Source organism: Gouania willdenowi, chromosome 9, assembly GCF_900634775.1.
Source record: "Gouania willdenowi chromosome 9, fGouWil2.1, whole genome shotgun sequence".
Classification (NCBI taxonomy): domain Eukaryota; kingdom Metazoa; phylum Chordata; class Actinopteri; order Blenniiformes; family Gobiesocidae; genus Gouania; species Gouania willdenowi.
The window spans coordinates 35,212,285-35,237,688 of NC_041052.1; the positions used below are offsets into that span (position 1 = coordinate 35,212,285).

General features: G+C 37.2%; 2 protein-coding genes across 3 annotated transcripts in view; one reads left to right on the forward strand and one right to left on the reverse strand.

Moving 5' to 3' along the window:
- Positions 1–6,458, forward strand: part of ank1a (ankyrin 1, erythrocytic a) — a 178,443-nt gene extending 171,985 nt beyond the window's left edge. Inside the window, exons 44-46 of one of the 2 annotated variants that reach the window (XM_028457620.1) lie at positions 2,101–2,184; positions 5,797–6,223; positions 6,256–6,458. In XM_028457620.1, coding sequence (XP_028313421.1) covers positions 2,101–2,172 — 72 coding nt within the window. In that variant the 3' untranslated portion in view covers positions 2,173–2,184; positions 5,797–6,223; positions 6,256–6,458. Of the gene's footprint in view, positions 1–2,100; positions 2,185–5,796; positions 6,224–6,255 lie in introns of those variants that run through there. The other variant, XM_028457621.1, reaches the window with a different exon arrangement.
- A 12,171-nt stretch (positions 6,459–18,629) lies between these two features.
- Positions 18,630–24,027, reverse strand: spaw (southpaw). The gene is made up of 3 exons (XM_028458123.1): positions 23,790–24,027; positions 20,062–20,858; positions 18,630–18,782 (listed from the first exon to the last, which is right to left on the reverse strand). Exons 1-3 carry the CDS (start codon positions 24,025–24,027, stop codon positions 18,630–18,632), a joined length of 1,188 nt encoding a protein of 395 aa, XP_028313924.1.
- Positions 24,028–25,404: the final 1,377 nt, after the last annotated feature.

Sequence of the window (25,404 nt, forward strand, 5' to 3'; positions counted from 1 at the left end):
CAAATAGTGGGCATGACAAATCATTAGTGTGGTTAAATTGGCCAAAATAAGCATGAAATAAAGCAAAAAGAGGTTAAAAGTGACAATAATTTGTCTCAACATATTCAATATTAGGTGTGAAAAGTGGTGAAAAGGGTTTATAAGTGCCGAAAATACCTTGAAAGTGGAAAAAATTTGCAAAACAATTTGATGGAGAAGTGTCAGAAATAAGAGTAATGTATCAAAAATATGGCAAAAAAGTGATGAATATAGGTTAAAATATGGCAAGTTTGGTAGTTGCCAAAAAAGGGCTAAAAATAAGCATGAAATATGGTGAAAAGAGGTTAAAAGTGACAATAATGGGTTAACATATGTGACATCAGGTGCATGGGAAAAGTGGTGGAAAGGGTTAATAAGTGCTGAAAATTTCTTGTAAGTGGAAAGAATGTGCAGAAAAGCCATTCAAATTTCATGGAGAAGTGGCAGAAATGGGAGTAATGTAGCAGAAATGCATTAAAAGGAGCAAAAATATGGCAAAAAAGGGATGAAAATATGTTAAAATATGGCAAGTTTGGTGTAGTTGCAGAAAAAAATTAAAACCAAGCAAAAATTAGCTCAAATTGTTCAGAAAAAAAAATCCTAGTTTTTTTAAGGCATCTGGTGACCCCCTCCCAGCCTCTCATGACCCCAAATTTGGTCCTGACCCCAAGGTTGAGAACCCCTGTTATCGAGAACGCCATCCCTAAGCCTCATCTGCACTTCACATTTGTTTCTCACCCATGGTCGACTGAATGGTATAAATGTAGTGACTCTGTCTTTCTGCCTCTTTAAAAAGCTCATCAAAGCTACAGAAGTCAGAGTGGAGTCAGTCTTGTTTGAATGCACTGGATGCTTTAGAAAGTCCATTTAAAAGTGTTCAGATTTTGCTAGATTTGTTGGAATTGTGTACACTTAAAACCTAATTTATTAGATGTTGCACAAATAGTAATAAATGTATTAAAAGCAGGGTTGGGGTCAATTACATTTTTCAGTTACTATTACATTTTTAATTACCTATGTTCAATTTTAAGTCAATTACGTTTAGAGTGACCGGCATTTCTTCCAATTACAATTGTTTTTTAATCTCAGAAAGTCAGTTACAATTTTGTTCTCAATTACTAAAGTTCAATTACAATTAATCACATTTACTGAGCATGAAATAAATAACCTTATAGAAGTTAACCTTCATCTTGTGTTAGCTTTCTGTTAGCATCTCTAATGATAACGGGTTCTAAATCAGCTGTAAAAAATACTAAAAACAAACATCTATCATCTAATTTCTTTCCTATCTATTGGTTTCCTTGTTAGGATTCCTAATCAATGAAAATATAAGTTTCAATATTTTTGGTGTTGGCATCTGAGCCTTTTTTGTGTCACTATAACCCTCGATTTAAATTTTTTTTTAAATGGTCAAATGTGGGAAAGCTTGACATGAAACATATTTTAATAATTGTTAACTACAGTACATATGTGTATAACTGTACATAGAACTGTGACATGGCTCCCAAGTTTTGCGTTAAAATATAATTTACAGTTTTTATAAAATTCTCATACGATTACATCTACAAAGTTAATGATCTAAACTCAATTACAATTTAATTATGATGATTACGACAGCAACAGATTTTTGAAATTACAATTACAATTATAATTACGTCATAATTGTATTTAACTTTGAATCAGGTGGTTACGGTTATAATTGACACCAACCCTGATTAAAAGCACAAATATTTGGCACCGACCTGTGCTGCAAAAACAATGTATTATCTTTTTTGCAGCTGTCAGACTGCACTTCTGTCCCTGCTTGACTGTTTTCATAATTTCTTTCTTTTTTCTCTTTCCTCTCTCGTCATCTACTATCTGTCTCTCACTTCTCTGTGTCCTCATGTTTTCCTTCTCCCTGTTTTTCAATGTGGGTTTATTTTTGTTTTTCCCCCCCATGTTTCTAAATTTCTACCGTTACCCTTCCAAATATGTCCTCTTCTTCTTCTTCGTCTTTGTCTTCGTCTTCTTCTGCCATTCCACCTCTCTGCAATGTTTGTACCTCTCCTGCCATCAAACCTCCCCCCCACCTGGATGTAGCCCGATACTGTGGATGTGAAGAAAGGTGCTCAGATAGTGAAATGTGCCAGTCTGCGGAGGGTTAAGCAGTGAGGCAGACTGAAGGTACGGGACTGACCCACAGTGGGCAAAACCATTTAATCCAGCCTGGATTAAATGTAGCTGAATGTACCTGTAATTCAATACTAATCATATGTAATGTTATGGTGCTGGCCAGGCTTGGGTCAATTTCATTTTTCAATTACAATTGTGTCTGCAATTATCGATGTTCAAATACAACTCAATTATGATAACGATGACCAGCATTTTCTTCAATTACAATTAAAATTACAATTATTATTTATCCCCTGAAAGTAAATTACAATTACGTTCTCAATTACTAAAGTTAAATTCAAATTGATCACAATTACTGAGCCTTATTAACTTAACCTTCCTTTTGTGTTAGCTTTCTGTTAGCATAAATCAGCTGTAAAATACACAAAAAAATATTATCTATCATCTTATTTGTTTTTCATCTCTTGAGAAATATTGGTATTAATATTTTTGGTGTGGGTGTTTAAGCCTTTTTTTTTCTGTTGGTATACCCCTATATATGATCCTCAAGAGAACCGGAAGGTAGTGTGAAAACTTGATATGAAACATATTTTAATAATTGTTAACTACATATGTGTAAGCTATAGAACTGTAACATGGTTCCCCAGTTTTGTGTTTAATTTGATTATAATTGACAGTTTTTATAGAAATTTCATGCCAATTACAACTTTAATATTTGCATTTCCTGAAGAAAATGCAAGTGAGGATGCATGTGCTGGCCTGCGTCGCACTGCATTAGCTTAGCATTAGCATTAACCTAACATTAGCATTTGCCTAGCATTAGCCTCGCATTAACCTAGCATTAGCAATAGCATTAGCCTCACATTGGCATTAGCCTAGCATGAACATTTGCTTAGCGTTAGCATTGACCTAGCATTAGCATTCGCCTAATGTTAACATTATCATTAGCCTAGCATTAACATTAGCATTAGCCTAGTGTTAGCATTAGAACATTAACCAAGCAATAGCATAACGTTAGAAGTCCAGTTTACACAGTAGTATGTGTTAAAAACCCAGTATGAAGGGTAAAACCAGTTAAATGTCCAGTTTACACAGTAGTATGTGTTAAAAACCCAGTATGAAGGGTAAAACCAGTTAAATGTCCAATTTACACAGTAGTATGTGTTAAAAACCCAGTATGAAGGGTAAAACCAGTTAAATGTCCAGTTTACACAGTAGTATGTGTTAAAAACCCAGTATGAAAGGAAAAACCAGTAAGAAGTCCAGTTTACACAGTAGTAAGTTGAAAGAAGTTGAAAAGGGATGGAGGTAGTAGCTGAACATGTTAAAAGTTGAATGGTTTGAATCAGTTAAAGAATGAAGTGCTTGAAAGTTCCAAGGTAAGTGGATGGCAGCAAAAAGGACAACAACTCAAAAAGCTGAATAGTTATAAAAAAGTTGAATATTTTTAACAGTTTGAGACTAAATTCATTGAAATTGGTTGAAAATTGCGGGAGTAGTTAGAGCTAGACGGAAGAATAATAATAATAACTGGAATAAAGTATTTACAATTACAGTAGTAAGGATGCCTTAATGCATCGTCACTAATTACAAAGGCAATTATCTGAACTTAATTACAATTCAGTTATAATTACAACAGCAATATATTTTTAAATTACAATTATATAATTACATAAAAATTGTAAGTAATTATCAATTACGTGATTGCAGTTATAATTGAACCCCAACCCTGGTGCTGCCACAGCAGAGGGAACTTTAAGTTTTAGATAATTTTTTTTATACTGTCACTCAGTGTTGGAGTCAATTATAATTGTAATCGCGTTGATAATTAATTACAATTATGATGTAATTATAACTGTTATTGTAATTGGGAAAAATCAGTATTGTCATTTTCATTCATACAATTTAATTAAACCCAAACCTGAGGAACCATGTTACAGTACGATGGCTTACACATTTGTAGTTACATATGTTTCAGATCAAGTTATGATCCCAAAAATCCATTTAACTGTTTTGGTAATGATAATCAAATCACACATCAAACGTAGATACAAATATAAGTCCATAAATTGGATTGAAATGGTATTTTACAGTGTAGGTTGGCTTATGGTTCTGAGATCTTGATCCGCTCCAGTTTGTACTTGTGTGTGCATGTGTGTGCGCGTCTGTGTGTGCATGTGTGTTTGACTCGCCCTAACGCAAAGGCCATGCTATTCCTGGGATAACAGATGTTTTAAGCCAAGGTCGACTGTTTCTGTTGAACTGCTTCATGCAGTTTTTGCTAGGATTGCTTTGCCTCACTGATGGAAAGAAAGGAATCATTTGGGTGAAATGTCAGTTTCTGTCAAAGGGAATATTAAATATTGAGTTAACAATCCACCTGAGGTACTTAAAGGGTACCTGTACTGAAAATGTACAGGCCAATGGTTGCTATAACAACAAAAGAAAAACTCAGCAGAAGCATTTCCTTCGCATCTCTAAGCCAAATAACGACACTAATAAGGCTGCGTCATCATTAACAGCTGGAGCTGTGAGCGCTGCAGGCTGTGCACTGTCCTCTGGAGCAGAGAGGGACAGGCTTTAAGCATCCACTGTTGATACAATCTTTCTCTGCACAAGAGCCAACAGGAAAACTACTCTTCCCACAATGTAAACAGACCTGTTGCACCTCTATCTCCCACAATACATCATTTATTTAAAGCGACAGGCAGGGCTGATGAAAGAAAGTGTGTCATATCCTGTCCAAAATGACGGCTTTCCATAGTTTATGCCGGAAGGTATAAAATCCTTCTAAAACGTAATTTTAATGTGTTTAGTTTTTATTAAAAAAAAGTTGCACATATTTAGTTTATTGGTAATACATTAAACATATTTTTTATTATACACATTTTCACTACAGGTATCCTTGAAAGATATATTTGCCTTTAAAAGAGCATCAAACAGCTACAGCTGGTTCAGAACGCTGCAGCTCGGGTCTTAATCAGAACAAAGAGGTCAGAGCACATTACTCCAGTTTTAAAGTCTTTACACTGGCTCCCAGTCAGCCTCAGAATAGACTTTAAAGTTCTGCTGCTGGTGTATAAATCTGTGAATGGGTTTGGTCCAGAATACATCAGTGACATGTTGGTCAGGTATGAACCCAGCAGGTCTCTCAGATCTATGGACACAGGTCAGATAGTGGAGCCCAGAGCTCACAGTAAACATGGTGATGCTGCTTTTAGTTGTTATGCTGCAAAGAAGTGGAACAAACTGCCAGCGGAGCTGAAGTCAGCATCCAATGTGAACATTTTTAAATCAAAGTTAAAGGCACTTTTTTTCTCTACTGCATATGATTGAGAGAGAGATTTTTTGTCATGTTGTTGATGTAATGATGATTTTACTGATGATTTTAATTGATTTTACTGATGATTTTAATTGTTCTTATTGATTTAAATGTTCTTATTGATTTTAAACAATTGAATGTTTTATCATGTAAAGCACATTGAGTTGCCTTGAGTATGAAATGCGCTATATAAATAAATTTGCCTTGCCTTGCCTTGCCTTTATGTAACATGAAAAAACTGGCATTTGCATTGACTTGTGGCTGCATGGTTGACATCAGTTCTTTACAGTGGCCGTAAGCGAGCTGTTTGTCCTAAACGTTGCATTCCTTTGTCCTTACAGAGTTCTCAGCAGGATTCAACCCCTTCCCCTAAACCATCGTACATGGACACATGACCAGCAGCAGCTGACGGGAGGAGGACACCCACATGGAAAAGCACTGACAGATGATAAAAATCCAACAGCACCACCAGACACCGGCTCAATGAAAATCACAGTGGCTCTGCCAACTCTCAGCACGCACCGAAAGAAAACACATTTACTTGTAATTTTTATTATCTTTTCTTTTTTTAAAAGAAAAAAAAAAAGAAACTGTGGGCGAAAATAATCTACTAGTCGGCGAAGCATGATTTCATAAAAAACTGAAAACAAACACGAACCAAAAAAAACCAACATGCAACCGAAACGTGCTTCCTGTTATCTGTATCAGCATGAGTGACTGCTGCCGCATGGCCTGTCTTTAACTACAATACTAATGGGTTATGGGTGGGTAACTGGGGAGGAGGTGGGGACTTAGGGGAGGGGGGTAGGGAGACACTTCTGTATGGGACAGGCATGCAATGTAAGCTATTGACAACCAATGGCCTGTTTTCCAACCCATTGGGAGGAATTGAATCAGACATACTGGCCACACACACACACACACACACACACACACACACACACACACACACACACACACACACACACACACAACTCTTCCTCCTTTAAACTACAATCTTCTAGCTAATAGCATCACACACTAGATTTAAACCAGTCCAGTGCTCTCCAAGTCCAGTAAAGCTACAGCTATCACCCAGTGTTGTGCATAATAATAGTGTATGCACTTCAATGCTCTACGTCTATTGTGAATATGTCATACGATCCCTGTGCGATGCCATCAATGCTGCTGTTCCAGGTTCTTAAGAAAAATAACCCTAACTGGTTTTAGTTGTTTGTTTGCTGCAAACCTGTGTATTGTTCTATATGTATCTTCAGATCTTTGTGGGTAGTAGAACATACAAATGTGTCACTCTGCCTTTTTTTGTGAAACATTTGATTTGCTGTGTTTCTTTGTCGGCTTCTTCTTGTGGAGGAGTTATTTACTGCGGAGGGGAGAGATACAAGCAGCAGATTATCAGGAGAACGTGTTCCCCTCGCCTCTCAGAGTAGATGTAGCAGTCCTGTCTTCCAGCGGGATCCCACCGTTAGCATGTAGCTAATCTGTTTGACCTCAACATGCACTATCTACACGGTACCAACACGCACACTTGGTACACCCATAGGCCATCTTCCCACCTCTAGAAGATGTCACTGGACGCATACGCAGAGTTTGGCAGGGGGGGCAATGCTTCCTCACTCCCTAGTGGTCAAAGGTTTTCATTACAGTTTTCCTAAATGTATTCAAAATAATATAAAACAGTTTTCTGTTGCTTTGATTCTTGCATATTGCTGTTAGTTTCCTGTCACAGATGTTAGCTCTACCTCAGGTGTGTAGTATAAGCTTTCAGTGAAATGGTAGGCTGGCGATAAGCCACACCCACATCCTTACTTTTTGTAAGAAAGTGGGTATGGTAATGCAGCCGTTTCTGCTCACCTTCTCCGTTCGAAAGAAACTGAGCCAATCAGAACCGTACAGAAAGAACGTCATATCTCCTGCGTCAAGCAGTGTCAAAACAAACATGGCACCCACCACGGAGAAGACGTTCAGAGCTGCTGCTCTGCAAAGTTTTGAAAGACCTGAATATATCGTTTAAACCACAACAAGAAGGGGCTTTAAAACCGTAAGTCTGTACCATACTACACGCCATTTTCTCCTGCCAGCTCCGTTTTGGGAGCCGGCTTAGCTATGGTCTCATTGTTTGATTGGTTACTCTACACGTGTTTGTCCCGTCCCACTCAGCCCCCTGAACTCAAACACCTGGAGAGCACTTCCAGACTAATCGCCTGTATTTTACATTGAATAATCCAAGGAGGTTAGGACGGATTCCAGGATAGTGAAATGCTCCCAAACTTTTGAGACTTTAGGTTGGTTCTTCTTCTGTTGTGCAATTATTGTTCACAATGTAGATAGTGAAATAGTTCATGTTATGGTACTGCAGCAAAAATGAAGCAGAAAGCGGTCGCTCACCTGATTTTATTGTGAATTTACGACATCAAACAACATGTTGATGCAAATTTCTGTAGTCAACATTATCAATTATGTTACTAATCATTGTTGCATTATTGTATATGTTACGCACATTGTGGTTGGCGCAAATCTCAAGAAGGTCTATGTACTTAATTCTATTTTTTCTTTCCCTCCCCGACAAGAATGTCAAACTCCGCCTATGACTGGACGAGGGTAAAGTAGCAGAAATGCTGGCAATAATGTAGCATTGACGATGATGATGGGAGAGCCTCGTGTTGCGTTGACGGCTGAGGCCGTTTTGAGCTTTGATGTTTGTCTCTTGAAAGCGCAGTAAAGATTGTCAGTCATCGATCACTGTGAAGAGAACATGTAATACAGACCTGAACTGTGAGCCAGACTATTCCCTGAGCATTTTCCTTTTCAAAGGTCCTTTTGTCCCCTCGATATTCTGTCTCAACCGTTCTTCAAGAAGAAGCAATAACTGCTACAAAAAGAGAGGAAAGTGCGTGCGTGCGTGCGTGCATGGGTGTGCGTGTACGAGTCTGATTTCAGGCTCTGCTTTTCCTGAGTTTAAACTCTTTGTCTCTGTATTTACAGCTTTACACTTCACGCATTTTGAAATGATGTCAGTTCATTCGTATCCCACAACGCATCTCTTTTGCCTTGTATGTCAGACATTGATACCCTCTCATAGGAAGTCATATTCAACATTCAAAAGGTTGGAAAAGTGCCCCGTGATTGGTTGTTAACTTTAGGTTTTTTTTTTAACTTAATGACATATCTAAGCACCTTAACGAGAACCCTATTATATGCATTGGTTTTGTACATGTGTGTCACTTTATTCAGTCCTGGCTTGAGGGACGTGTCAAAATTGTGATATCACAGGATGTTCTATGGCAGGGGTGTCAAACTCATTTTGGTTCAAGGGCCAAATACGGACCAGTTCGATCACAAGTGGGCTTGAAAACAAACAATTTGAAGATTAACATGCCTAAGTTTGCACTTCCAGTTATAAATTAGACAAAGTATGGTAGCCATCAACAATATCAAAGCAATAAGCGACAGGTATTTAAAAGTCCTTTGATTTTTTTATTTTTCTTCAAATTTTTTGGAGATTTTGTGAAAAATTTTGAGAAAAATTGCAGGATTTTTGGAAAAATGTAGAGTTCCTTTAACACCAATTGACAAGTGAATTATTTTGTAATATACACAGTGATTCGTGTTTTTTCTGTGATTTTCACTTACTTCTGCGGGCCCAATCACATGCTCTGAAAGGCCGGAATTGGCCCCCGATCCTTGAGTTTGACATGTGTTCTATGGGGAGTGGACAAAGGCCTAATGTGTGCTTCAAAATCACTTTATTTTTAACAATGATTTACCTCAACAAGTGTGCCATCATCACATTAAATCCAATCCCTTCATACATTTCATTCAGGTATTTCACAAAACATGAAAAGCTTTATCATACAAAATTATACGAGTCACAAAATTTCGCAATAAGCACTCAGTAAGTGTTTAGTTTGGCTTTACAGCCACAGATGATGAATGTAAAGTCTTGGTATACTGTGAGTGTTGTTGTTATAAAGTAGTCATCAGTGGATTATTTGTCACCAGAGTATCTCAGTATCTGCTGTAACTAATATTACATGTGACTTCATTCTCATTTCATCACAAATTTTGAAAGAGTAAACCCTCCTTCTGTCTTTCTATCAGCTATGACTTCACCATGTGTTATATTTACACGTTCAATAACATGTGAATATAATAACGAAACAGTTCGATGTCAATGAGAAAAAGGCACAGCACAACACACGGCAGCTCCTTCCAGGCTTGTGTAACTGTACGCTTGTGTTGCTCTTGTATAAATCTACTGCTGATGTCAGGTACAGATGTTACGTTTGTTGTTCGAGCACTTTGAAGTCAAATGGAGATACGGGAAGGCTTGGTGGCTTCGGTGCAGGGGTGGACTTGGGCAAAAATTCAGCATTGGCATTTTCTGTCCAGACACCAGTAGAAGCCGTTTTTAAGTCAGGATGCTCAACATGTCGCTCTTTATGTGTTAATTTTAATTATTATTCCCCCAGAAAACCTTAAAAGAGGGAAACTTTTTAACCCCTTTTTTTTTTTTACCTATTTCCTCTCTTTACTACTTCCTACGTCCCATTTTCAAAAAGTTCTGACATTCATTTGAGATTTTAGCTACCTTTTGCCAATAAATGTCCATTTTTTACTTTTTTGTCCACTTTTGCAAGTTGTTTTTGACACTTTCATCTAATTCTCGTCCTTTCTTGAATTTTTTGGCCACTTTTCATCAAAATAAGCTATCAATACCAATAAATACCAACTGTTTCCTTTTTCCCTTCATTCCAGATTTTTGCCCTTTTTCACTATTGTTTGCCACATTTTGCCCTTTTTCACTATTGTTCTGACACTTTTTTTCCTCAGATTTTAACTACCTTTTGCTCATAAAAATATTTTTTTCCTATTTTTTGTCCATTTTTGCAAGTTCTTTTTGACGCCTTTATCCATTTTTTGTCCTTTCTTTAATTTTTGAGCCACTTTTTTTTCAAATAAGCTATAAATATCACTTGTTTCCTTTTTTCCTTACATTTTGCCTTTTTTGTTGCGGATTTTTGCTCTTTTTTTTCACTACAGTTTGCCACATTTTGCCCTTTTTCAATATTGTTTGCCCATTAAAGCAACCTTTAGCCTTTACATACCACCTGATTTTTTTTTATTTGCCCATTTTTTGGCCACTCTTGGCTGCTTTTGGCCCATTTTAGTCCCCTTACACTTTTTTTGGCCATACTTTTGCCACTTTTGGACCATTTTTGGCCACCTGTTACCATGTCTGCCTCTCTAAACGGACCGGACCGGCCCACTTCGGGTCGACGGTCCAATGGGACAATGCCTGGTATGCCAAATGGCCAGTCCACCCCTGCTTCGATGGCTAGTCTTTCAAGATGACAAACATTTCTTCTCAACACAGCCCCTCCCTTGTAGTTTCTGTCCTTTGACCAAATTGGAGACGCGGCAGTGAAGTGGCGAGCTGAGCTCAGCATAGTGAGGAGGAAGCTGTTACACCACATAAATAAACGTGCACTGGAAAGCCCTGCACCGAGGGACTACTGAGACGATGCCATGCACCGAGTTCATGCAAAAATATTATCTGTTGCAAAAACTAGAGAACATGTGTATATTCCTTTAGAATGGATTGAAGACATTATCAACGCAATAGCATATTACGTACTCAATACTAAGGAATGCAACTGTGCACATGCACAGAAAATGTTTTTAACAAAAAAGGCTATATATATATAAAATATATTAATATATATATAAATATATATATTTACTTAGAATGCTATGCAGCCTTACTTGTCAACTGGGATTCTAGTTGTGTTATGGATGTACTTTTAGCATCATACAGCTGTAGCTACCAAGAGACTGTTGAGTTCTGGGTTATGCCTGCAACTTGGGGACAAATATGGGTCTTGTGGGGATTTTAACTTGTTTTGATTGCCTTTTTTTTTTAAATGGTATGGAAAGAAGAAATATACGTAGAATCCTTTTAACCCAATCAAATCTGAGGACATCTATTGACAATTTACTCTGTACACCAGCTCAACATTTACAAAGTTAATAAAGAAATGAAATGTGTTTGTGTACTCTGTGTGTACTTTTGTGTTGGGTTCTTATAATACACTCATGACTTTCAAAGACCAAATGTGGACATATACTGGGCCTATTGTCCATGTGATTTTTTTTTTTTTGCTTTACGTTCACAAAAGTTTAGGTAGTGTGAAACCTCCACTTTCTAAGTCCATGTTTTTGTTTAAAGCTGGCTAAACTAAACTAAATACTGGTAACTTCATTATGAGTTATTATTTCGGCAGTGACTATCTGTACGGTTGCTGTATCAATAAACCAACATTCCATCCATACACAGCGCCCCTATTTTAGGTCACATGATAGGTCTGTCATTGGCCAGTTTAGATCATTTTTTCTTGTTTTTATCCTTTTTGCTGCAACTTCACCAAACTTGCCATATTTCAACCTATTTTCATCACTTTTTCTTGCCATATTTTTGCTCCTTTTAATGCATTTTGCTACATTACTCCCATTTCTGTCACTTCTCCAACAAATTCCAATGCCTTTTTTTGCACATTTTTTCAACTTTCAAGACATTTTTGGCACTTATTAACCCTATATACCACTTTTTTCCATCTGTCACATATGTTGACCAATTATTGTCACTTTTAACCTCTTTTCACCATATTTCATGCTTATTTTTTTTTCAATTTAACCACATTTACCATTTGTCATGCCCATTATTTGCCCTTTTTAACTAATTGTTCCAATATTGACACTTTTAACCCTTTTTACCACTTTTTCTTTTTTGCCCACTCTATTTAGCAACTTTAAAGCAATTTCTGTGGTTTTTGAAATCCCTATTCACCTTCTTTTCCACCATTTTGGTCCATTTTTAACCCATTTCATCTCTGATTAAGATGACTATATACTATGGCAGAAGTAATAATAAACTTCCTGGATAACAGTGGATTTTATTCAGATGAATAAATAAATGTGGTTATCACAGATTCATAGAACAATGGACCATCATTTTGCTGATTTTATGGATGGGCCCCAAAAATCTCTCCCCTTTATTCCCCCTCATAGATGGGTCTGTGTCCACATGACTGTTCTTCAATGTTCATCTCCAAGTTCAATCACCTTCAGGTACAGTGGGGGCTCCCCGGTCTAGTCTGGAACCTTGTTTTTGGTCTACACTATAATGACAAAATTACAAGACAGTCCTTTCAAATATCTGTATTTCAAAGGTTTCTACAAAGATCTCTGATCCAGTGTCAGTAAATGAATGCATGGAATGTTCAGTATCCAAACAGCTGCAGCCAAACCTTTTAGCTTTAAATCCTGTACAACGTAAACTGTCAGACAGAGCTGCGTGCTTACGTGCGTGCTTATCATCCTCTTGTGTACTTACTGAGCCTTTCTCAACTCATGTGTTGAATTGTGTTTGTTATTTGCTGTAATGTATGTTAAGAAGGTCAGCTCAACTCTTTCCATTTAAGCTTTCTTTCAAGGTTCCTAGCATTTTTGCTGTTTTTGAGGTTTGGGCTTCATCTTTTTATGTGTCTTCCATTAGCCGTGCTAAAATTTGGAATGAAATAACTGGCAAAATGTGTTAAACCTCAGAAATGAATAAAGAAATGGTGTTCCTGTTCCAACAAACATCATATACAGTAGGTCTGTACCTTCTGAAGTCACTTCATACTAACCTTTAAGCTACTTTTATAAAAAAACTTGTCCTGTTATTTAGGCATCAGTTTTATCGGTTTATTTTCACCACAAGCACAGTGTACTTCAATCTCCATTCCACTCTCTCCTGAACAGAATGAATGTCCTTATATTCAGATGTACCACTAATTAGCCTGTACCAAGCATGGGGTGACATATAATGTGCATATTAAAAGTACAACATAAATATTTACACAAACACTTCCTAACAGACATTATCACAACCAATAACCCTGTATTAATATCATTAATCTTATTTACATCTCCTAAATTATTAAACTACATATTTACATTGAGCTACACACATCCAGCTCCCCTGTTCCTAGTCTCTGCTTGGTCTCTCCCACCTGGAACTATAAAAAGGTGTCTAAAAGCCCCGGGGAATTCTTTTACCCGAACACCTCAGGAAAGAGGAAGAGAGCATGCACAGGTAAGCTTTGTTGAACATCACATTTCAATCACATGCAAAATACCAGAACATATTTAATTGTTTTATCTTTCACGTCACTGCTAAGTTATTTATCAATTAACTGAAGTGTATTTTCTGTGTTTATCACCATTTGACCAATAAATTAATTAAACCAATACAACAAAAATGTGTCTCATAATTTCATTAAGCACTGCAGTTTGTCACAGTATTACAGTTGACTCTTTTTTAAATTACAACAGTTCATAAGTGTAACAGTTCATAAGTAACATCACCTCGTCGTTACAGTGACCAATTTCTATTTGATTATGGGAAAATATTATGTAGTGATTTTGATTTTGTTAGAATTTTGAGTTTTTTTTCAACAGTTAAACATAAACAATGACTGCAATCATATTATATAAGCACATGACACACTGTGAGCCCCTGCAAATAGTGTTTGATTGAATGATTCATGTTTTCTGTCATTTCTATTTCTCCTGCAGGCCAAATTAGATGCTTCAAAGGGCCGGATTTGGCCCCCAGTCCATGAGTTTGACACGTCTGTGTACTTGCTTTGACATGACTTTGAATATGACATATATTTTCTTGTGTCTTATTTACTTTATAATCCAAAACGTGGTTCAAAAGCGATTCCACCTTCTTGTCGGCCAACACAAACGAACCACCCGACGCCATTCTTCATGCGTACGAAACTGACCACGAGAAAATGAAGCTTGCTCTCCTTGGATAAAATGGGTCTAAGTTTTGTGAAAATACTGCCAACTACTTATTATCGCGCCCGATAGCACATTTATTTGGTTTTGTGTGGATGGATTTTTTTTTTTTTTTTTTTAAACTATTTGTGGACGTAACTTTTTTTGTTAAAACGGAGGGGGTTGGACATCCAATACCCAGCTATGTATGGACAAGGCCTCAGAATGTGAACAGATTTTTGTTGGTGTCAGAAATGACAATAAAAACACCTTGAAAACACTTTAATTGAGTTCTCTGCGGTCATCTGGACACAGTTTCACCTTCTGTGAGTAGTGCAATGGTTTCAGTGAAAAGCTAATATACATTAGGAGAGGATAAATCACTGTGGCTATTCGTCACTGCCTCTCTCTTCCTGATTCAGCACCAGCTCATATCACAGGAATTCCTTTGGAGTTCAGTGGTGACTGATGACCTCAGTCAGTGGATTGTATAAAGAAAGGTCAATACACACACACACACAGAGAGGAGGCTGAAACGCTTCTCCTTCTGTTCAACATTTGTGCAGTGCAGACCCTTTTGTGTCGTCTGCTGGTGCTTTTCTAGGCTGATATATTTTGGTGACTTTTCACATCACAGGATTTTCCTCCTTGTGTTGGTTTTGCTCTTGTGGAATAGCTGACCTCGTCATAATGTGCACACTTTTGTTTTGTCCTGTTTAATGTGTTGGACACAGAGTTAGTTTCATTTCTTGTAATAATTCCAACAAGTTAATTTTGTCTTTTTTTTTTAAATGATATGTAAGGGTTTCTATTATTCAGACAAGTTTTAATCAGAAATTGACTTTGATTGCCTTGGAGATCAAAGTCAATTTCCTGAACAAAATTGTTTGAATTACAGTGTATGTATTCGTTTACAGAGGTGTAAAGAGTTCTGATATATCCTACTCAAGTAGAAGTACTGTTACTTGATTTAAATTGTACTCAACTACAAGTAAGTGTCATGCATAAAATACTCAAGTACAAGTAAAAAGTAGCTCAATTAAATAGTACTCAAAGTAAAAGTTACTTTTTTCTTGTTCATTCATCCATCCATTTTCTGACTCGCTTACTCCTTCTCTCAGGCTCGCAGTGGTCTACTGGTGCATATCTCCAGCTCTCAATGGGCGTTCGGTGGGGGTGCACCCTGGACAGGGTGCCAGTCCATTGCAGGACACCAATGAATTTAATTCAAAATAAGAAAATTCCCAGACTCCAAGTACAGATACATTTATGACAGTCACCTCAATGGTATCTGTCATTGTGTCCTTGGGCAAGGCACTTCACCCACATTGCCTAGTATGAATGTTGTGCTTGAGTGAGTGTTGGTGGTGGTCGGAGGGGCTGATGGCTCACTTTGGCAGCCTCACTTCCATCAGTCTGCCCCAGGGCAGCTGTGGCTACAATAGTAGTTTACCACCACTAAGTGTGGAGTGAAAGAATAATCCTTTAATTCTGTAAAGTGACTTTGAGTGTCCAAAAAAACACTATATAAAATTGATGTATTATTATTATTATTAACTCTAAAACTGAGAAAATAACCTCCATTCAATGCTGTTTTGGCACTGTACATTACATTTATTCTGATTGGTCGGCTATGATGTGATGCATTTGATTGTTGTCTGGTCATTTCATTTTTTATAGTTTCACAATGTCCGTTGATCATTTTAAAATACAAAATAATAATTTACTCAGTATCGATTGAGTGCAAGAAAGTAACAAATTACTTTACTTCTTTTAAAACACTAACTGATTTAGAAATATACTAGTACCATCCATCCATCCATCTATTTTCATACCCGCTTATTCCCGTTTAACAGGGTCGCGGGGGTCTGCCGGTGCCAATTTCTGGCTCTCATAGGGCGCTTGGTGGGGGTACACCCTGGACAGGGCGCCAGTCCATCACAGATACTAGTACCAATAAAAGCAATTCAATTACAGTAACGTGAGTACTTGTAATCCATTACTTTCACCTCTGTTTATTTTAGTAAAACATGACAGTCATGGTTAAAAAGGTGAACAATGTTTGCCCGACACAAGGTGACAGTTAACCCTGAGACCTCGTCTAGCCCAAACTTGACAGGAAGTGTGTATTCCAGATCCCGTCCACCCTGTCTGTTCATAGTGTCATCCTCCAGGATCCCAGCCTTTACATTCCCTCACACAGATCTGTTTGTTTGGGGGTACCAACACCCCCCTGTCACCTCTGCTTCCTGAAACCTTTTCCCCACCCCAACATAAACAAGTTCTACTGCTCCCCCCCCCCACTGTAATCCACCCGTTCTGTTATTGCACACTGTGTGCCGGGTGATCACAATCAACAAAAGAAGCCTAGCAGGGGGGACTGCTAATGACCCCTGATGATGTGAGCACTGTAACAGACCTGGGGTGTTAGACCCAGGGAGGTGAGAAAGCTAACAAACATACTGAATAGTTATCAAGTCAATCTCTGTAAAAACGAGTGTGATTAGTGGAAGCTGCTGCATAGCTGTAGAGCATATGTGTCAAACTCAAGGCCCGGGGCCCAAATCTGGCCCTTCAGAGCATCTGATATTTTGTTTTTTAGAGACCACCATGTTTCAAACAAGTTACTTTAAACATCAGAATCAGAAAAAACTTTATTCATCCCTGTGGGGTAATCAGAAAGGCAAAGAGAGGCATATGAAGAAAATTAAAGAAACAATAATAGTAATAATAATTAGACACACCTTTCAGAAAAAAAGGAGGTTGTAATATAAACTGAATAACAAGGTGCAAATGAATGATAAGGTGCCAAATGCTTATGTATAAGTAAAAAATAAAAATGAATAAAAATAAAGTATATATACATGTGTGACCAGCTGTCAGATACTCTGAGTAGATGTAAAAAAAGAGTGATTATAGTAACCCTTTAGTGTTCAGGAGCACAACAGCTTTTTGGGCAAATGTCGCGCTCCTTCTCATGTTTCACATAGAGTAATTTTGTTTTATTTTGAAATCTCATCCTTAAATGTAAGTAATTTCAATAATTCTTCTTGTTTTCAAATAATAAGCCACCACGTTTGCCAAAATAATAGATTTTAATAAACGTCTCTTCTTTTACATACAATATATACATGATAAAGTAATAATAGATACATATTACACCCACTGGTACTTCAGTCACACAAGAATTGTTAAGCGTAGACAGGCTAATGAACAATTTCTGACCAGGAAAAGTGAAAATAAAAGTCTGAAAGTCTGATTATGAAAGAATCCCATCATATGTAACATGAAAATACCTCAGATGCTCAGTTAGATTTCAAAATAAGAGTCAGAGGGTTGAAGAAATAAGATTTATGCAACTGGTTGCAGTGGTCGTATCATGCTGTAATCAATGATGATGTGATGAGTGATGAACCACACACACACACACGCACACACAAGCACACACACGCACACACACACACACAGGGTTGGGGTCAATTATATTCTTAAATTACAATTGTCTTTAATTATCAATGTTCAATTACAGCTCAATTATGATTACTTTTTCCAATTACAATTAAAATAACAATTATCATTTTCCCCCTGAAAGTAAATTACAATTACGTCCTCAATTATTAAAGTTCATTTGCAATTACTGAAGCTTTAATAAATAACCGTATAAAACGTAACCTTCCTCTCGTGTTAGCTTTCTGTTAGCATCTCTTATTATAACAGGTCAGTTTTGATCCATGTCTTAAATCAACTGTAAAATACACAAAAAGTTTGATCTATCATGCAATTTTTTATTTTTTTTTAATCTCTTCGCTACCTTCTCAGGCTTCCTAATCAATGAAAATATTGATATTAACATTTTTGATGTGGGCGTCTGAGCCTTTTTTCTGTCTGTATACCCATAGATACATTTTAAAAGATAAAATGATCCTAAAGAGAACTGACAGGTAGTGTGAAAAGTTTATATGAAACATATTTTAATAATTGATAACTATGTATGTGTACGCCACATACCTGTAACCTGGTTCCCCAGTTTTGCGTTTCAACTGTAAAATAAAGTTTTTGTAGCATGTCCATGTCAATAAAGAAGTCATTTATCTGAACTCAATTACAATTCAATTATGTGTACAACAGCAATAGATTTTTTCAATTCCAGTTAAAATTGTAATTCATTATAAATGACGTGATTAGAATAATAATTCACCCCAACCCTGTCCCAGGGTGCTCTCAGATGACTTCCATTCCACCACAGCATGTTTGAGATTGATTTCCAGTTCATTGATGACAATCATCCTCCTGTTGTAATGTGACGTTTCTTTTTTTTTTTTTTTTGGTCCACGTGGAGTGTTCCTCAGTGGCATCCGCACTCTTCTACAATCATGTCCTCGTGATGCCTGAGGACGAGGTTGCCACCCTCGTAGTAGAGCATGGAGAGGGGGCTGAGGCGGGTGGGGACACAGGAGGGACAGGGCACTCTCTCAGAATGATGTTGTCTCAGCAGACTCTGGAAAATAAGGAAAAGGTCACATGATGAAACCTTTACTGACACTCACACAGATGAGGAATCTACAGCAGTGGTTCCAAAACATTTTCCACTTAAAAATCATAAAATTGTAACATCATATACAATGTAGCCTTACAGTGAAATTTGTCTCTTAATTTTACTTATCCAGAATAATATAGAATTAAAAAAAAAAGAACAACAATCGATAAAACATCTTATTTAGAAACATACCTTAATTTATTTCATCAATTTGCCTACGGCCTCCTCAGTGAGAAACAATCCCTTACTTTTTGGTAAAAGAAATCTACCTAACATTTGTTGATTTAACATAAACCAGTAATAGAACATATTTGCAACTTTTATCACAGTGGGGGCCACAAAATGTGATTATCCAATCCGGGGTTCATATTGTCAACATTCATGACAGCATTGGCACAGGAAAGAACAAAGGGTTTGTGTGTGTTTTTGTGTATTTATTCCTGCTATTTTATGTTTTTGGAATTTATTTTGTGTAATTTTGATGGCTTTATTGTGTTTTTAGAATCATTCTGTATGTTTTTACTCTTCCCAAGTGTTATATGAGTCATTTCAGTCAGGATCACTTTAATCAAATTGTTTATTAGCATGCAGTTTACATTTGGTGCTATCAGGCTCTGTTCTGGGATCTCTCTGCCCTTCCAGCAGCTACGTGGAAAGCTCGAGGTATAGGGAGCTCCCCCTCGCTCTTCCATGAGCTACATGGGAAGGCATAAGCAGAGAGAGCGGTCAGCGTGGGTTGTGAGGCGTTTGTGGATGAAGCGTGCAGAAGTAGGTGTGTTGCAGTGGTTTAAATCCAGCATTGAGACCAACTCTAACCAATGAGAAGCATGGGACATGATCAGCTGGATGATTAACTGAATCAGGAGATGGATGCTATCTGTTGTTAAAAGCTACTGACACATGAAGGTGCTGGACGAGCTTGACTTCTGTGCCTGCCTGAACAAACGCAATGCTAAATTTTGTGTGCTTGTATGTTATTTTTGTGTATTTTTCTGTAGCCGTTTTGTGTTTTTGTCTACTTTTGTTGTCATTTTCTATATTTGCTGTTATTTGTGTGCATTTTTTGTTGTCCTTTTGGTGTATTTTATTGTAATTTTGTACGGATTTGAAATCTTTGCATTTGTAACATTATGCTACCTGTTTTTTGTATTTTTTCTCTCTTTGTGTAATTTTTTTTCTACTTTTGGGACAAATTTTGTGTTTTTGTACATTGTTTTGTACATTGTAGTCATCACCTCACCTGCATGTATGCGTGGTTGGTGGGGTGAAAGGACTCGTCCAGTGGAGTGGGACACGGCCCCTCACAGCGGTATGCGTTGTAGCCGTTGGGACCCACGACCCACTCTTTCCATCCGAAGAGGTCAAAGTCCACCCACATGTCCACCTTCCGACATGGCCACCTTTGGACCGGCTGTGCCGACGGGGCTGCGGTGGCGGTAGCATCTTCGTTGCCCATCCTCATCCTCTGCAGTCGGTTCCTTTTGTGGCGTCTGCTTTGACTGTCGATGCTGGCTCGGCTCACGGTCACGTATTTAGAGTTCTCTACAATGGGAATGAGGCTGTAGGATGACGGACCTTCCTGGGGCTGCTTGTACTTGGAGAAAACGATCATCATCACCCGATTCCTAGTCCTATGGTGTGTTTTTCTTTGTCTGGGTCCAACACTTGCATTCTTCTCTTCGTCTTTAAAACCACTTCCTTGGTCCTCAATTGGCTCTGCTGAGGCCTCTTGGCTCAGCATCACACCCCCCCTGTACAGCCAGAACTTTAACAAAGCAGTGACGTCCAACGTCTTCCATGAGGACTTGGTTTTGTTGGGGTTGGAGACAAAGCTTCCCAAGAAAAGTCTCTCCTCCTGGCATTGCCTGTCCACTTGGCAGTTCTGCGTCTGTGAATGATAGAGATCCACAGTCGCGTGTTCAGAGGCAGAGAAAGCCGGTAGTCTGATCTGTAGCTCAGCCAGTTGGATGAGCTCTCCAGCAGGGATGGATGACATGTCGAATGTGAGGGTCCACCTTTCACCCTCTTGTTGGCAACCTGAAGCGAGACAAGATGTGTGGATGAGACGCAGTGGCAACAGTCTGGGGAAATCCAGGCAAAACAGATTATATCTGACATGAGAATACTTAACGATGCTTTGTTGGATTTCAAAACAAGAGTCAGAAGAGTGAAGAAATTAGATTTATGCAACGTTTCCTGGTTGCAGTGGTCGTATCATGCTGTGATACAGTGGTTCTCAAACTTTTTTGGCTCAAGTATTCGCTTTGTCCAACTAGAACATTAGAACCTTCTAATCAAGATCATTTCTACTATGTTTTTGGTGTCATTTTGTTTATTTTGTTGTGGTTTGTATGTTATTGTTATTCTTCAGTATATTTTTCTCTTATTTTGTGTTTTAGTTGTTGTTGGTATTATTTAAATGATTCTGTCTCAGTGTGTATGTTTTTGATGTCGTTTGGTTTCTTATGTCGTTTTGTGTGTTTCTTTGTTATTTTTGTGTATATCGTAGTGATCTTGTGTATTTTTCTCTCGTCTTTGTTGTTTTGTGTGTTGCTGGTAATAGTAAGTATTTTTTCTCTCTTCGTGCGTGTGCTTTTATTGTCATTTTGTGTGTTTTGCTGTTGTTTGTCTGTTCTTTTTATTATTCCGTATACATTTATCTTATTTTATGTGTTTTTGTTGTTGTTTTGTGAGTTGCTGGTAATATTTAATATGATTATCATTTTTGACTAAAAATGAACATTATAAAACCAAATATTTTTAATGTCATTTGATAATTCAATCTCTCTCTCTCTCTCTCTCTCTCTCTCTCTCATACCCCCTGTAATGCCACTGTGTACCCTGTACCCCCATTTTAGAAACACTGCTGTAATGAATGATGATGTGAGTGATGTTACACACACACATCATCTCAGGGTGTTCTCAGATGACTTCCATTCCACCAGAGGCGAAAGAAACTGATTACAAGTACTCACATTACTGTAATTAAGTTGATTTTATGGGCACTTGTACTTTTGTTTTAGTACATGTCTAAATCAATCATTTTACTTGTTACATTTCTACACCAAACCGTTACTGAGTAAATTATAATTTTTTTGTTTTAAAATGATCAATGGACATTGTGAAACTACAAAAAATCATAATGACCATACGTCAACCAAATGCATCACATCATAGCTGACCAATCAGATTAAACGTAATCAAAAACCAAAACAGCATTGAATGCCGCTTATTTTCTCAGTTTTAGAGTTCATACATGTAGCTATAATACTTAGAGCCTGCGAATGTTTTATTTAGAATTGCATTTATTGGTGTTATTTTATTTTTAGAAATTATATATAATATTTTATACAGATACTTTTGTGGAAAATAAATTAAGTTCCAATTGTGCAAGTCTCTTCCTTTTTAAGTTTATACATGAGATGTTTACTGTATGCAAGGGAACCGTGGCAAGATGTATTACCAAAAATAAACATGGAGGGTGAAAGTAACTAGTAACTTTTACGTTGAGTACTATTTAATTGAGCTATGTTTTATTTGTACTTGAGTATTTTATGTATGACTTACTTGTAATTGTTCTTGAGTACAATTTCAATCAAGTAACAGTACTTCTACTTGAGTGAGATATATCAGTACTCTTTACATCTCTGCATTCCACCATGCAAAGTATGTTTGAGATTTCTAGTTCATTGATGACAACCTGAAGCGAGACAAGACGTTAGGTTGAGACTCAGTGGCAGCAGTCTGGAGGAATCCAGGCAAACCAGATCCATGGACAAATGTCAAACCAGTGAGTGGACAGGACAGGATGTGTATTGGACCCCCCTGTGCAAGGATGTCTGAGGGCTAATATACAACCGCCCCACATAAAAGAGCCTTTAAAGTGGAATAAGCATCTTGACACTGTGTGGGTTGTAAAAAAGGGAGGGTCAGATAAACAGATAACACAGCAACCACATAGAGCTGGGCGATACCGACCAAAACTCATATCTTATGGTGATACACAATATAAATCTAGATAATTTTTATTCAAATGAAGGCCAAAAAGATCATTTGGGGTTAAATTTGCTGATGAAAAATACCACACAGGCACATTTTTTTAATTAACAAACAGCTGCATAATATGTGCCACTTTTGGCTTCTTCTCCTCTAAGGGACAGCAAGTGTGAGTGAGTTCTGTAGTGTGGCTTGTTAAAGGAAATTTCTAAATCATCTAACTATACTTTTCAGTATTTTAAAACAAAAATGGCTATTATATATATATATATATATATATATATATATACCAATATAGGCAATACTGTAATTTTCTATATTGCCAAAATAGAAAACTTGATATATCTTAATTCCAGATATATCGCCCAGCCCTACAACCACACTCCTCACCCCGAGGAATACACAGCGTGGCTCACATCAACTGATCCATAGAGACTATTTAAACAATTTAAAACTTTAAACATGGACTTAGTGATGGACGATATGGACAAAAACTCATACCTCGATAATTTTTCTCAAAATTCCGATATACAATATAGTTCTCAATATTTTTAATTCAAATAAAGTTAGACCAGTAAAAATATTCATGATTAAATTTACTGATACAAAATTCCCCACAGACACTTTTTTTTAATTAACAAACAGCTTCACAATATATGTGCCACTTTGGGCTTTTTCTCCTCTAAGGGACAGCATGTCTGAGTAAGTTCTGTAGTGTGCCTTGTTTAGGGGAAGGTCTGGGTTAGGACGCACGCAGAAATCAGCGACTTATAAAACTATTTCAATACAAATGAGCTATAATATATATATATATATTAGACGAAAATAGAAAACTTGATTTATCTTGAATCTTGATATATCGCCCCGCCCTACACCCTACAACCACACTCCTCACCCCGAGGAATACACACAGTGGCTCACATTTGGTGATCCTTATTGAACAAAGTACAGCTTTTAAACGTGCACACTCACCTTTAGCCATGATGCTCAGCACAGAATCAGAGAGCTGCTCCCCCCGGGTTACACCCACGGAAGAGAAGAAATCCACAGTCTTAAAAGAATGATAGAGCTGCATCATGTAGTGAGGATACCTGCCCTGATGACTAGTCGACACATTTCTACTGGCTGCACTGGTGTGATATCTGGAGCAAAGTGTCACACACACACACAGGTAGAGTGTGAGGGAAACTGTCAGAGCTCTGGAATCCATTTCAGCACAACCTCACACGATCTGTTCACAAATGGTGTCACAAGTGGGGAAAGAAGAGGTAAAAGATGTCCTTATTGCGTCCTGCTGCTGCTGCTGCTGTGGCTCCAGGCTGAAGTGATGCTGTGTGCAGACGAGGCCTTTTATAGTGAACAGCTGCCCTCTGATGACCTCGGGTGATTCCAGGCATCCTAACAACCCTCTGATCCTCACCACACATCACACACAGGCTCACAAACCAGACAATGAGCCAAGGTCATTGTCCCAGAAACTCTAAAATCAGGTCAACTTAATAATAATGATTCTTCTGATGCTTTGCACTTATTTGATGTCTTATAATAGATTTGTTTTTTCAGTAAATATTTTGGTCATTAATAGAATTTAAATGTATTTTAACTGTTGGTAATGAGGACTTTTCTTAGGGTTGATGAATTTTTTGACTCATTGTGAGTGAACACGGATCACTATGGACATAATTATCCAATAAATAAAAGTGTTAGTTAGTGATACAGTTCACTGAGTTTAATGGCCTCTCTACTCCTACAAAAGACGTTGCCTTTCTCAAGAAAGGTGAAAGTAATGGATTACAAGTACTCACGTTACTGTAATTGAGTAATTTTCATGGGTGTAATTCTAAATCAGTAATTTTACTTGTACTTAAGTATGTTTTGAAAGAAGTAAAGTAATTCATTGCATTTTGTATACCCAACTTTTTCTGAGTAAATTTTTTTTTTTTGTTTTAAAAAACAAATGAAATGACCAGACAACAATCAAATAATCCATATGTTCTTAGTCGTTCCATTTCTGATCAACACTGGGTTCAGGTTGTGATTTCTACCTATTATGTTGTTATCCATATGGCACTGTTTCACACTTCATAAATGTATCTATACTTTTTTTTTTTTTTTTTTTTGATTTGAATGCATTGGTGTTATTTTTTTTATTTTTTTTTTAAAGAATTGTTTGTTTTGACAAACCTGTTATTTTATACAGATGTCTTTGTGGAATAAAGAAACAATTGTGGTAGATTTTTTTTTTTCCTTTTTAAGTTTAAACACAAGATGTTTACTGTATGCAAGATGTATTACCAAAAATAAACATGGGGGGTGAAAGTAACTAGTAACTTTTACTTTGAGTCAGGGTTGGGGTCATTTACATTTTTCAATTACAAATACTTCTTCAATTATCCATAATGGATTACAACTCAAATATGATTATGATGACCGGCATTTTTTCCAATTACTATAAAAATTACAATGATTGTTTTTTGTCTGAGAGTTGATTACATACATTCCCAAATATTAAAGTTCAAATTCAATTCAACACAAATACTGAGCCTTTAATAATCAGGCCAATAAAATGTGACCTTCCCCTTGTGTT